Source organism: Myxocyprinus asiaticus, chromosome 34 (assembly GCF_019703515.2).
Source record: "Myxocyprinus asiaticus isolate MX2 ecotype Aquarium Trade chromosome 34, UBuf_Myxa_2, whole genome shotgun sequence".
Classification (NCBI taxonomy): Eukaryota; Metazoa; Chordata; class Actinopteri; order Cypriniformes; family Catostomidae; genus Myxocyprinus; species Myxocyprinus asiaticus.
In genome coordinates this window covers 26,803,487-26,816,835 of record NC_059377.1, presented here as the reverse complement: position 1 = coordinate 26,816,835, position 13,349 = coordinate 26,803,487, and the positions used below count along the sequence as shown (strand labels likewise).

The window sequence follows — 13,349 nt, the reverse complement described above, 5'->3', positions numbered from 1 at the left end:
ATGCAAGCTCAAACATGCATAAAAGCGTGAAAAATCTTGTCCAGTTATGCGAGCAGCACACTTATGAAACGGCTTTGAAACTTGAAACAACAGGATACAAACATATATTTAAGATCTTTATTTCAGTAAATTGCTTATAGAAAAACCTTGGTATTATTACCCACACATCAAATAAAACAATGTCACTTCTCTTTGATTTCAAAATCACGCAAAATTTCTAAAACTTTTGGCATTAAAACAACAGGCACTTGAATTATGAAAGAAGCAGGCACTTAGGAAGTACAAGATGAACTAAGGAAAACTGCACATAGGACTGTTTGGCTGACAGAAACATCATTCATTCAGAATTGAGGGCCACACATTGTTGCAATGACAAAGACAGGAATAATGCAGTTTAGAGATACCTGGATGCCATTTAAACAGTTTAAAGGCTTTCGATCATGGAGTGTTCATGTTTCTTAATCTGTGAACATGTACTGCAATTTAAAGCAATATTGCCAAGACAACAAGTTATATCATCCTGCAAGACCTGCAATATGCAAAAACTGCTAGTATTTTATTTTTTCAATGTCTGCATAATAGAGTGTGTCTTATCCTAGTAAGGAAAGCTTAATGTGATAGTTAATACAGAGAAATGTTAATCCATTTGGGATTTTTACAGATACGATACTGATGTATAAAAAGAAATATGGAAGCACATACCCACAAGTGCACACACAAACACACTGAAACACACACATAAACACACACAGTCTCAATTTACCTTACTTTGGCCACATTATACAGAGGTACAGGAACTGAAACAGGAGAAGGCTAATGGACTAAATAATTCACGGTCTCATTTAGAACAGACTCTGGACACGGACACAATCTTTGGCACTCTCCTCCTTGCTTTGCTTTTGGCCTCACTGAAGGTAAACGGGTATAAGAAGTGTGATGTCTAAATGGAATGATCTTAACAGGTCATAACAGGTGATGAGGAGTGGGATGATAGCTTTAGTCAGACCACTCATCATCATCAAACTCGGATGAATCATCCTCGGAGTCACTGCACTCCACAGCAATGCGGCGGGACAGGATGGCTGCAACATCGTTGCCATTGTGATCTCTCTTCTCCTGCTCTCTTTGTTCCTCCACTTTACGCAGGTTAAATCCTAAACACATACACATAATTTCAGCAAGCTTAGACAATTTAAGACTATTCTGCCATACAAAGGCAAAACATAGTAACTTGACTTCAAAAGTTAGTTGGTTTTAGTGTGGATTTTGTAGTTGCTGCAATTTCGCACTGCATTTTCTCTGATTCTGAGCATTCTTGAGCCAAAAACATCTGTGACGGGACAGATCATAGTCAAAGAGACCTGATTTCTGTCAACTAAATTTTGACAAAAGGTGTAGTTTTATGTGCATTTCATAGGTAACATGATTTCAATGTTTCAGTGTACTGGAGTTCAATGCATGTTCTGAAAATTAAGATTTCAAAGTATATGTATGCCCATTAAAGGAATAGTTCACCCAAAAATGAAAATTCTCATCATTTATTTACCCTTATGCCATCCTGGATGGCCAAAAGCAGATATAAGGTTATTAGCTAATTGGGTCTTACACCAGAAGTGATTGGCGCATAAAAGAGACATTTGTATTTGATGTATTACAAATTTCATATTTCACTTTGTGATTCATTGAAAATCTTTCAAACTGTGGTATTAAGGCAACAAATTCAAACTGTACAGTCACATTCATGAGAATGAGAACTTTCATTTGATATATGTTTTGTCTATTTAAGTGCCATTTTAAAGACTTTTATAATTATATTAATATTTCTACTACATGAACTCTAGGTGGCGCTGATTTGCAAAGTGATTGTTTTCAGCCCTTATTTTGTTATTTTATCAAGTCAAATCAAAATCAAATCCCTTTATTGTCACTCAACCATATACACAAGTGCAACAGTGGGTGAAAGTCTTGGGTGCTGTTCCAAGCAACATAGCAGTGTGACAATTACAATAAACATCTGATTTACATATAACATAATTTACACATATTGTTACACAACACAATATACACCTAATAATATACAATATATAGTATACACAAAATAAGACGTGTTGTGTTGACATTCAGCTGTCGGTTGATAATCTGTTGCCAGTGTGTTATTAAGAGAAGTATAAAATGTGAGTCCAGTCTGAGGCTAATAAAGTGCTGTGCTGAGCAATCAAGAGTTCAAAAGTCTGATTGCTTGGGGGAAGAAGCTGTCATGAAGTGCTGATGCTGCAATACCGCCTGCCTGATGGTAGCAGTGAGAGCAGCTCATGGCTCGGGTGGCTGGAGTCTCTGATGATCCTCTGAGCTTTTTTCACACACCACCTGGTATAGATGTCCTGGAGGGAGGGAAGCTCACCTCCGATGATGTGTCTGGCCAGTCAGGATGCTCTCTACAATGCAGGTGTAGAACCGTGTGTGGATGTGGCGGTTCATTCCAAACTTCCTCAGCCGTCTCAGGAAGAAGAGGCGCTGATGAGCCTTCTTCACAATGGCCTCAGTGTGGACGGACCATGTGAGTTCCTCAGTGATGTGGACACCCAGGAACTTGAAGCTGCTGACTCTCTCCACCGGTGCTCCATTGATGGTGATGGGGCTGTGTTCTCTGTCTTTTCTCCTGAAGTCCACCACAAGCTCCTTGGTCTTACTGATGCTGAGGGAGAGGTTGTGCTTCTGAGTGTGCCAGAGTGTGCATCTCCCCTCTGTAGGCTGTTTCATCTTTGTCAGTGATCAGGCCTACCACTGTCGTATCATTAGCAAACGATAATGATGGCACTGGAGCTATGTGTTGCCACAGAGTCATGTGTGTACAGGGAATACAGGAGTGGGCTGAGAATACAGCCCTGCGGGGCTCCAGTGTTGAGGGTCAGTGATGAGGAGATGTTGCTGCCCATTCGAACCACCTGGCATCTGCTTGACAGGAAGTCCAGGATCCAGCTGCACAGCGAGCTATTTAAGCCCAGAGCCTGGAGTTTCACATTAAGCTTGGAGGGCACTATGGTGTTGAATGCTGAGCTGTACAAACAGCATTCTCACATATGTGTTCCTTTTTTCCAGGTAGGAGAGAGCAGTGTGTATTGTAGATGCAATGGCATCATCAGCGGTTGTTGCGGTAAGCAAACTGCAGTGAGTCCAGTGAGGCAGGCAGCACAGAGCAGATGTAATCTCTGATTAGCCTCTCAAAATATTTGCTGATGATGGGGGTCAGAGCAACTGTATGGCAGTCATTTAAACAAGTGATTTTGGATTGCTTTGGTCCAGGCACAATGGTGGACGTTTTAAAGGAGAGGGAAAGGTTGAAAATGTCCGTAAAACACCAGCCAGTTGGTTCGTGCACGCTCTGATGACGCAGCCCGGAATGCCGTCTGGACCCGTGGCTTTATGGATATTCACCCATTGGAAGGATTGGGTTACGTCCGCTACAGAGACGGAGAGTGAACTGACCTCTGTAGCTTCGGCCGCGGGAGCTCTCTCCGCGAGGGCGGTGTTGTTTCCCTCGAAACCAGCATAAAAAGTATTAAGCTCATCCAGGAGAGAGGCAGCGGTTTTCACCGCAGAGTTTTTATTTCCTTTGAAGTCTGTGATGATAGTAATTCCCTGCCACATGCTTCTAGAGTCGGTGGTGTTGAACTGTCCTTCAATCTTGTCCCTGTACTGGTGTTTGGCTGCTCTGATAGTTTTGTGGAGGGCATAACTGGCTTGTTTATGCTCCACATTCCCAGAATTAAAAGCGGAGGTCCGCGCATTAAGTGACGCACAAACATCGCTATTAATCCACGGTTTCTGGTTAGGGTAGATCCGTATTTTTTTAGTCGGCACTACATCATCTATGCACTTCCTGATGTTCATCAGAGGCAGACCGGAACATCTCCCAGTCCACGTGATCAAAACAGTCCTGTAGCGTAGAATCTGATTGGTCTGACCAGCACTGGATCATTCTGAGGGCGGATGCTTCCTGTTTCAGTTTCTGCCTGTAAGCGAGCAGGAGGAGAATGGAAGAGTGGCCCGATTTGCCAAATGGTGGGCAGTGAAGGGATTTGTAGCCATTTGCCAAATGGTAGATGGAGGAGGGATTTGTAGCCATCCCGGAAGGGAGAGTAGCAATGGTCCAAATCCTCGGTCCACTCGTGTGTTGAAACTGATTTGTTGGTAGCATTTCGGTGCTACTTGAAGTTGGCTTTGTTAAAGTCCCCGGTCACAATGAATGCGGCCTCAGGGTGCATGGTTTCCTGCTTGCTTATACTCTCATACAGTTCCTTGAGTGCCCAGTCTGTGTCGGCTTGTGGGGGGGATGTACACAGCTGTAATAATGACCGCTGTGAATTCCCTCGGTAGCCAGAATGGTCAACACAGAAGCATGAGAAGTTCCAGATCAGGAGAGCAGAAAGACTTGATAGAATGTATGTTCCTCTGATCACACCAGGATTTGTTGATCATAAAACATACACCACCACCTCTGCTTTTACCCGAGAGATCTTTCACTCTGAACCTCCGCAGACATCCAAGTTTCTGTAAAGCAGATAATGCAGCAGTCCCTCGTCTCTTGTTGGAAAAAGATCTGCGCTCTCAGATCGCAGAGCTTATTGTCCAGAGACTGAACATTTGCCAGTAGAATGCTGGGTTGCGGGGGTCGATTTGCACGTCATATTAGTCCGATGAGAACGCCGGCTCTCCTTCCCCTTTTCCGGCTGCGTTTCCGTGGCCGGGCAGCCCAGACAAAGGGCTTCGCTGTCGTGTTTGAAAACAGTGGGTCGGCATTGAGGTATTTAAAGTCTGGTTTTCGGTGTGCTATTGAAGAACCAATGTCCAAAAGTGTTTGTCTATCGTAGACAATAAGGCAGATGACATCAAAGATGAACAACACAAGAATTGTAGACAAAACAAACAAAAAAACTGCAATATTGTATAATTGTAACATAAATGCAGAAGTGATGGTTATCTATGCTTTCAAACGATACCCCATTTTCCTGACTTATGTATTTGGAGACTTGAACATTTCAAGCATAAACTTTTGTCTATATTTGGCACCCCCTTTTGGAACCACCGACAGGTCCGCAGAGTTGAAAAGATACATTTTGATTTGTTCTCACAAGAGGAAGCTAGACAATATGTGTACTTCTATAATAAATGCATCTATGAGGAAGTGTTAAATGTCATAATTTCCATGACACTTGCGAGTGCCACTTCTGACCAAGACCAGCCAATTAAAACATGTGAGGAGGGATATCTGTCCATTTTTTGTCTTAGATAACATACGAGTAAAAAAAATCTGATTGCTGTGATATGATCAAAACACACAACAACAGAATAAATATTTTCCTGTTTTATGGTTAAAGGTCATTAATGGTGACTAGGGCTGGGTATTGCTTGAGTTACAAGCTTGATTTGATTAAATTCCAAATCATATGGGTATGTTATAATGTCCATTTTGCGACACATGAAAGACATTTTTTTCCAGTTTATGCTGTTAATTATAAAGGGGACCTTCTAAATAGGTGTATTACGATAATATTATATCATTTTGGTAATACTATATACAGTATATATACAGTATATACATATATTACATGTTTATTGTGTGCACTGTTTACATGCAGAATTTGTACTACTTACAATCATTTTCATTTGTATAACAAGTGCTAAAACAATACCATCTCTTTAAGAATAGCGGCAGTTCAGCGAGCACCTCACAGAAGTGTTTTGCTTGACCACATACTAATGGTAAATTTGAATGGCTTCTTTACTGCATCCGTGCTATGTGTGATAAGAACTAAATGTTTTTTTTTTGTTGTTGTTACTCAACAACTGACTGTGAAGAACATCCACTTATTAATGATAAGTGGATTGTGTGGATCTCTTTGGACACACATTACATGGAAAGAGTCAAACCAAAATTTTACTCTCAACATGCAGTGAAAGAATCTCTGTGCTGAAATTCTTCAACACTATACTGCTCGATAACTGGTAAGTGAAACCTAAAGACATTTTTAGCCGCATAAATTGTTCGCATATGCAAGTGATTTACTCGCATTGTAGAGGGTTGCCGCATAGAGATCACGATATCGATATCAAGATCGTTCAAATGAAGACTGCGATGCATTGGAAAATCAATATTTTTTTACCCATCCCTAATGGTGACAGATGCCACAGTGGTCACAGTGAGCTATCTAAGGGTGTTTGGGTGAAGATTATGTTACCTTGATGATAACAGAAAGATGGCTGAAGAGTTCACGGTGACACATCTGAAAGTGTTTACGTGGGGATTATCTTACCTTGACGGATAGCTGCAAGAAGGTCACTGCGTCCATCACTCGCGGCTGGAGCAGGCTGGGCTTTGGGTGTGGTGGAGGCATGAAGTCCTCCTGAGGGAGGTGGGCCTGAAGCAGAGGGAGGAGGAGGGCCTGGGGGAGGAGGAGGAGGGGGAGGAGGAGGTGGTCCACCTGACATGGGTGGAGGAGGCGGAGCTGGAATACAGGCTTCCATGGGTGGTGGAGGTGGGATGGAAGCAATATTGTTGGAGAATATAGGTGGAGGAGAAGGGGGAGAATCATATCCTAGAGGAGGTGGAGGTGGGACCATCCCACCAGGAGGTGGAGGTGGAGGGGGTTCCATAGGGGGGGCCACAGTTGGACGGCCTGGGGGAGAGGTAGCCATGGCTGGTGGAGCAGGAGGAGGATGACTGGGGCTTAAAAGACTACTACGCTTCTGGGGCACAGCACCAGATTGTCCATCATGATAACTGCAAGATAACAAGCGTTCATCAGCTCAAAAATGAATAAACACTTGATACTTAGTGACAGTTTACACAGAAATAAAAATTCATTTATTCACCCTCATGTTGTTCCAAACCTGTATCACTTTGTTATTTCCTCAGAACACAAAAAAAGATGTTAGGCAGTATGTTAGCCTCAGTCATCATTTACTTTTATTGTAAGGAAAAAAGATGCAAGAAAAGTGAATGGTGACTGAGGCTGACATTCTGCCTAATATCTTTTTTTGTGTTCCGAGGCAATAAAGTGATTCAGGTTTGGAAAAACATGATGGTAAGGAAATAACGAGATCAAGAAAAGATACTCACGGCATGTCTGGAGGTGGTGGTGGTGGGAAGTCTTCTTGCATTGGAGGTGGGAGTGGAGAGCCAGGATCATAGCTGTAGGAGCCAGTGCTTTGGTCTAAATACCCATCAGAGTTATTAAAACCTGTATCATCACCAGAGCCAGTACTGCCATTCAACCGTTCTAAAGAGCTGTAAGAGACACATTGACACAAAAACAACAATATAAAACATAAATAACAACAATTGTATTTAGATACCAAAACAGTGCAATATCCTCATGCAGTCACTTTGCATTATGTATTTGTTACCTTATGGCATTATTTTTGGGGTCAACAAACTCCTCCCCCATTTTCAGGCGTTCCCATTCTTCTTTACGAGTTTTGATCTTTCGAGGGTTGAAGTTGCCTCGGTTAAGGTTGTCATCTTTCCTCTTCTGCTCTCAATAAACAAATAAATGATATAGAAACAGACATATTAAAGAAGACAATGTATTCTGGAGGGCATTTTAAGGTGGTACTGTGTATGTGTGACAATGTGCATATGTCTCACCTTGTGTTTACGTTTCTCTTTCATAATGTCCTTAGTATCTTGAAGCATTTTCTCTTTCCAAAGGTCAAAGAAATAAGAAGGATCAGTGTAGAACTTCAAAGCCTCCTTACCATCTTCCCTAAAAAACGGAAATGAGAACACACTTTAATACATGGGTTTTTAAACTGGGGTCTGAGGACCCCCAGGGGGCCGCAGGAAATTTTAACTTTTACTAAATGTATTTTGGAAAAACAGTGTAAACTTAAATGTTTATTAATTATATTAAATGTGTTTAACATGTTTGACAGTTTTACAGACATTATTACCATTTCATTTTTCTTTCTAAAGACTGATAGAAAATTATGAGATGAATGAGGATTATTTTATTCTATAAAAGATACACCGTCAATTTAATACAAAGTAAATAATATTTTTATTTAATATGTTTAGATATACACTCACTGAGCACTTCATTAGGAACACCTGTACACCTACTTATTTATGCGATTATCTAAGCAGCCAGTCGTGTGGCAGCAGTGCAATGCATGAAGTCATTCAGATACGGGTCAGGAGCTTAATTTAATGTTTACATCAACCATCAGCATGGGTAAAAAAAATATGATCTCAGTGATTTCGACAGAGGCATGATTGTTGATGTCAGATGGGCTGGTCTGAGTATTTCTGTAACTGTTGATCTTCTGGGATTTTCACACACAACAGTCTCTAGAATTTACTCAGAATGGTACCAAAAACAAAACAAAAAACCATCCAGTGAGCGGCAGTTCTGTGGACGGAAACGCCTTGTTGATGAGAGAGGTCAACAGAGAATGGCCAGACTGGTTCGAGCTGACAGAAAGGCTACGGTAATTCAGATCGAACCTTGAGGCGGATGAGCTACAACCGCAAAAGAACACGTCGGGTACATTATTAGGACAATAGTGTTCCTAATAAAGCGCTAAGTGAGTGTACTTGGATCATATTTATTTAATATGTTTTGGCTTTAGAACAATTAAAAAGGCAATTATTTAATTTAGCAAACAACATGTTTTAGTTATAGTGTCATAGTTACTATTTTTCTCACAAAGTAAAAATGAGTCTTTATACCTGAAAATGCCTTTGTATTTTAGGAAGGGGGTCCCCAAAAGGGGATCATCATATTTGGAGGTCTTTAACATAAAAAGGTTTCAAAACCCCTGCTTTAATATATCCCCTATTCCCTATACCACAATTTAATACCAATATCTTACCATAATCACTTACAAGTCATAAACATGCAATACGTGGCCATCACATAAAGAATAAATGCAAACATTCTTTTAGTCACTCATTACGTTCTAAATGTTCCAAACAGTTATAGTCTTGCTTGCAGGAGCAGCACCAGCGAGGGCAGAGCAAAATGTAACGTGACATCCGTTTACTGTTGGTGAGTCATAATGGACCCACCCAGTGTAGACAACTTCTTTAATTATAATGGGATCTATTTGCTTTTGACGCGATGCTCACGTCTGGTGTAGACAAGGTGTAAGTCTTATCTACAAATGGAATAACTGCTAAAGCACCAAAATGGACACCCTAATGGTCAGATTTGGCATTTTTATATTTATACCTGTAAATGCTAAGGTTGTTGAGGGGGGGTGGCTGGCTGCAGGTCAAATAGGTCTCTTGGATAGGCTGGGGTAGTGAATCCCTAATGAATAGCTGCTGATCCTGGATAAAATTAGAGTGGAATGCTTTGCGGGAGGTGATTGCCTGAAGAGACACTGCATAAAGAAAGCGAATAGGAGAAACAGAGTAAAAACATGGCTGTTCACATTTTGCATCAATGCTATAAAACCTCTTTTGAAGTACCCCAAACTAAGATCCCACTGATATTAATGACCTCATAAATTTAAATGAAAAAAGGGAATATTAGAATTAAATGTGAAAACAAATTATGCAATAACACTGTTGTACCTTCCTGGAATCAAATCTAATGCAACATTAGACAATCTTTTTTCAGCAAGTAACCAATGAGTTAAAAAAAATATAAGTAGGCTAACAGATGACTCAAAGGCCCCACCCGTCCATATAGTATCACCTGTATAACACAATTTCTCTTACCCTCTTCTTCTTTAGGGTCCAACTGGGTGACTTTGACCTGCAGCTTGTCCACTCTGTCTCCCAGCGTGTTTACCCGTTCTGCAAACGAGCTGGCCTGAACAAACAGTTCACCGAACACATCCTCTGCAAACCTACCTATGATTAAATCAAAAGTTAAAAGCAGCCACACACAACTGGATTGTCTTCAGTATACACCAAACACTTACTAAGGGAGCCAAGCTGGCGAATTATGTTGGCAAGTGTGATGTTGGTCACACACTCCAGCTCACTCTTGATTGTATTTGGCAGCGTCTGGCGACAAAGGTGCCGTGGTTCGATGTTTCGCGTCACCAGAGGCATGACGGAAACTCAGCAGTCACTCTATCCTTTTGAGACAAGACAGACAAGTAAACAAAACATATAGACAATGCATTGCTAATTCTGTCATTAGCTGGGCTGGTAAGACCTACAACATATGACTTATGACTGCTGCTCATTTTCCATTCACATCACACATATCCAACACAACCACACTGATAACTGTGTATGCATCCAAAGCAGAACCAAAACTGCTGCTGTTTTTCTTCTGCCAAAATGAAACCTACAGCCTAATCTCTGCAGTTTTAACACCAGCAAGCAACTACCTTTTAACCCTTAAATGCATACCTTGGGTCTTAAATGACCCCAGACCAAAATTCGCAACAAAAAAAAAAAAAAAGAAAAAGAAAAAGAAAAAAAGGTTTATAATCAAAATGTAGAATGGTTTCAGTACCAAAAGTGTATAGGGTCATTAAAGACACTAGGTATGTAATGATGTCAGTTTTTTTTTTTTTTTTGCACTTCCATAAATTATATTTTTTATGATTATTTAATATCTATATAAGTTTAAACAGGATATCTATTTCTTTGTTTATTACAAGACAAATGAGTACTATATTAATACAAATGATTACTATATCATGTTGATTTTCTGTGCAACAATGATTATCAACTATGGTGAATTATCTTTATCCCATATGCATGTACACATTTATAAACATGCTATTTGTTACTCAAGGTCAGTGTTGGGCAAGTTACTTAAAAATAGTAATCCACTACAAATCACTAATTATTTCTCTAAAATTGCAATCAGATTACTTTACTAATCATGTAATTGAAAAAGTAATCACATTACTTATTACTTTACTTTTAAGTTACTTTCTAAAACACTTTTCCACTCAACAATTTCAAAATAATGTTTATTTCTTGTTCATTGTTACACATAAGCCATACACTCAGCACTTCACAATTCTCCTTCAAAATGACTTGTTACGGGGCCATAATTAAAGTATTCTACATAAATAATATATTAGAAATAAGTATAACCCTCTAATTTACTTAAAAGTAATTAAAAGTCAGTAACTGTAATCTTATTACAAGAATTTAAAATGTAATGCATTACACCATTTTTTGACTAAAAGTAATTATATTAAAGAAATTAATTTATAATCAGATTACACCCAACACTGCTCAAGATGGCTCTGATGTGTCAGGGATTGACTTTATTTACATTTGACATTGTTATTTGATGAAGAAACAACATTGAAGTAAACTATAGCAAGTGTAACACATAAACAGGATGATTTGGCTATTGTCATTTGGGTATAATATTGAAAATATGTAAGTTGTGCATCTATTTATACTCAATAAGTGCCAGAGAAAATACCTGTAAGGAAATGTGTATCTTATGTGTAACTTATGTGTAGGTATGTGTAGATTGTGTGTTATGTGTATCTCAATATGATTTTGACAGCCAGTTGCATCTCATTAAATTTCAGTGTGGAAAATAATGAATCCTGTTCTATATTTGTTGCCTTATCTCTTTGATATATAAAAAATAAAACATCAAAATATATTTTATTTTATTACACTATCTAGGCATTTTGTAGATCAATTTTTAATAGATATACGAGCCAGTGTATATATGTAAGAGTGTTTCGTGAACTTCCCATGCATTTAAGGGTTAAAGCAGTAAGTTTGTTGTTATTGCCTACCATTTCAATACAATACAGGTCAAAGATGTCCCTTGACTATTTAGGTAAATGAGATTTCATAAAAAGAACATATGTACTTTTATATGCACTTGTGAAACTTCCTCCACATATCTAAAACATATTAAAGGAATATTCCTGGTTCAATACAAGTTTAGCTCAATCGACAGCATTTGTAGCATAATGTTGATTACCACAAAATTGTATTTTGACTTGTCTGTCCTTTTCTTTAACAAAAGCAAAAATCTGGGTTACAGTGAGGCACTTACAATGGAAATGAATGGGGACAATCCATAAACATTAAAATACTCACGGTTTCACAAGTATAGCCACAAGACATAACCAATATGCATGTTAACATGATTTCAGTGTGATATCGCTTACTAAACTTTTCTGTGACAAGTTATGACCACTTTTATAAGTTTAATTTCATGATACAAACCAAACCTATAAATTCGTTGCCATGACGACGTGACGACGTAAAACCGGTAATCCCTCAAAAACGACAATTTAAACTACTTTATGGCTCAAATAATTCATTATTAGTTTTAACAGAAAAAATATTGTAAGTGCATTTATAACATTAAGCTTCACATTTCTGCCTTTAAACCCTCCAAAAATCGGCCCCATTCACTTCCATTATTAGTGCCTCCCTATAACCTTGATTTTTTGCTCTTTAAAAAAGAGGGACGTGTTCAAATAAATGTTTGTGGTAATCACCATTATGCCACAAATGTTGTAGATTAGCTTTAACTTGTATTGAACCCTGAACATTCCTTGAACTATTCCTCTTTGTCAAATTAAATGTCCATTTTGCACCTTTACATAAAAGAGACGTGCAGAGAAGCTAAAAGTATTTATGATCATGGTTTAATGTCTGTGAATGAAAGAATAAATGTTCTCCCATCAGGCTTCCTCCATTGAGAGGGAGTGGAGGAGCTAGTTCACAACATACCAGCCAATTTAATTTGTGATAAGATCAAATCACGGCAGTTCCCAGGGTACGGATGTTTAAGTCCAGAACTAAAGCTATGTTGATATATTACACAGATTTTTACACGAGTTTATAAATGTTTCTAAAAACTCTTAGCGGAGGCCTAAACTCTATGAGGCGTCTGTGCGGAGCAGGAAGTGACTAACTTTAGCTGCCAACATACTGTCAACTCGTTATGTAAACAACTTTATATTCTTACCCGAATACATACGGATTTGGCCTTAACTGCCGACGTCTTTTGGCTTTTAAACAACCTCAGCAATACCATTCCCTGAGTTTAATGCCGTCCATAATTTTCAGAGCCGACAAAATGTCTACAACTACAGTAACACAGCAGCGACAGTTCAGCCTCACATTTGCTAACTTTTCATTGGACTGTGCGTGTAAATCCAAATATATTATTGGCTGATGCATCCGTCAATCACAGAGAGGGGGTGGGAATGGAATTCGGAATCTTGAAAGTGCAACTCCACCCTAGCGGCTTGAAAACTTCTGTTCGCACGCAGTTTCTACAGGGAGCGGAGGATTATCAACATTCCTGAACGTCGGGCCAGTCCGAACAAATCCGAAACATGGCGAAATTCAGTCACGAACACGGCAACAGATGACAGGAGATCAA

At 39.3% G+C, this 13,349-nt stretch overlaps 1 protein-coding gene across 2 annotated transcripts; it reads right to left on the bottom strand.

Moving 5' to 3' along the window:
* Window positions 1–103: 103 nt before the first annotated feature.
* On the bottom strand, window positions 104–13,085 carry wasf2 (WASP family member 2). 2 transcript variants are annotated; one of them, XM_051671429.1, is made up of 9 exons: window positions 12,930–13,085; window positions 9,934–10,092; window positions 9,728–9,862; window positions 9,234–9,387; window positions 7,649–7,766; window positions 7,408–7,532; window positions 7,121–7,288; window positions 6,315–6,781; window positions 104–1,154 (listed from the first exon to the last, which is right to left on the bottom strand). In XM_051671429.1, exons 2-9 carry the CDS (start codon window positions 10,064–10,066, stop codon window positions 997–999), a joined length of 1,458 nt encoding a protein of 485 aa, XP_051527389.1. In that variant the 5' UTR covers window positions 10,067–10,092; window positions 12,930–13,085; the 3' UTR covers window positions 104–996. The 2 variants fall into 2 exon arrangements, with proteins under 2 accessions (XP_051527389.1, XP_051527390.1); XM_051671430.1 differs by having other exon boundaries at window positions 9,934–10,087.
* Between the last annotated feature and the right edge of the window lie 264 nt (window positions 13,086–13,349).

Coding starts and splice junctions, on each gene's coding strand:
- wasf2 (XM_051671429.1), bottom strand. CDS start 10,066: ATGCCTCTGGTGACGCGAAACATCGAACCACGGCACCTTTGTCGCCAG. Junction 9,388..9,727: donor GGACCCTAAAGAAGAAGAGG/GTAAGAGAAATT, acceptor TTCTTTATGCAG/TGTCTCTTCAGGCAATCACC. Junction 6,782..7,120: donor CCACCACCTCCAGACATGCC/GTGAGTATCTTT, acceptor GTTATCTTGCAG/TTATCATGATGGACAATCTG.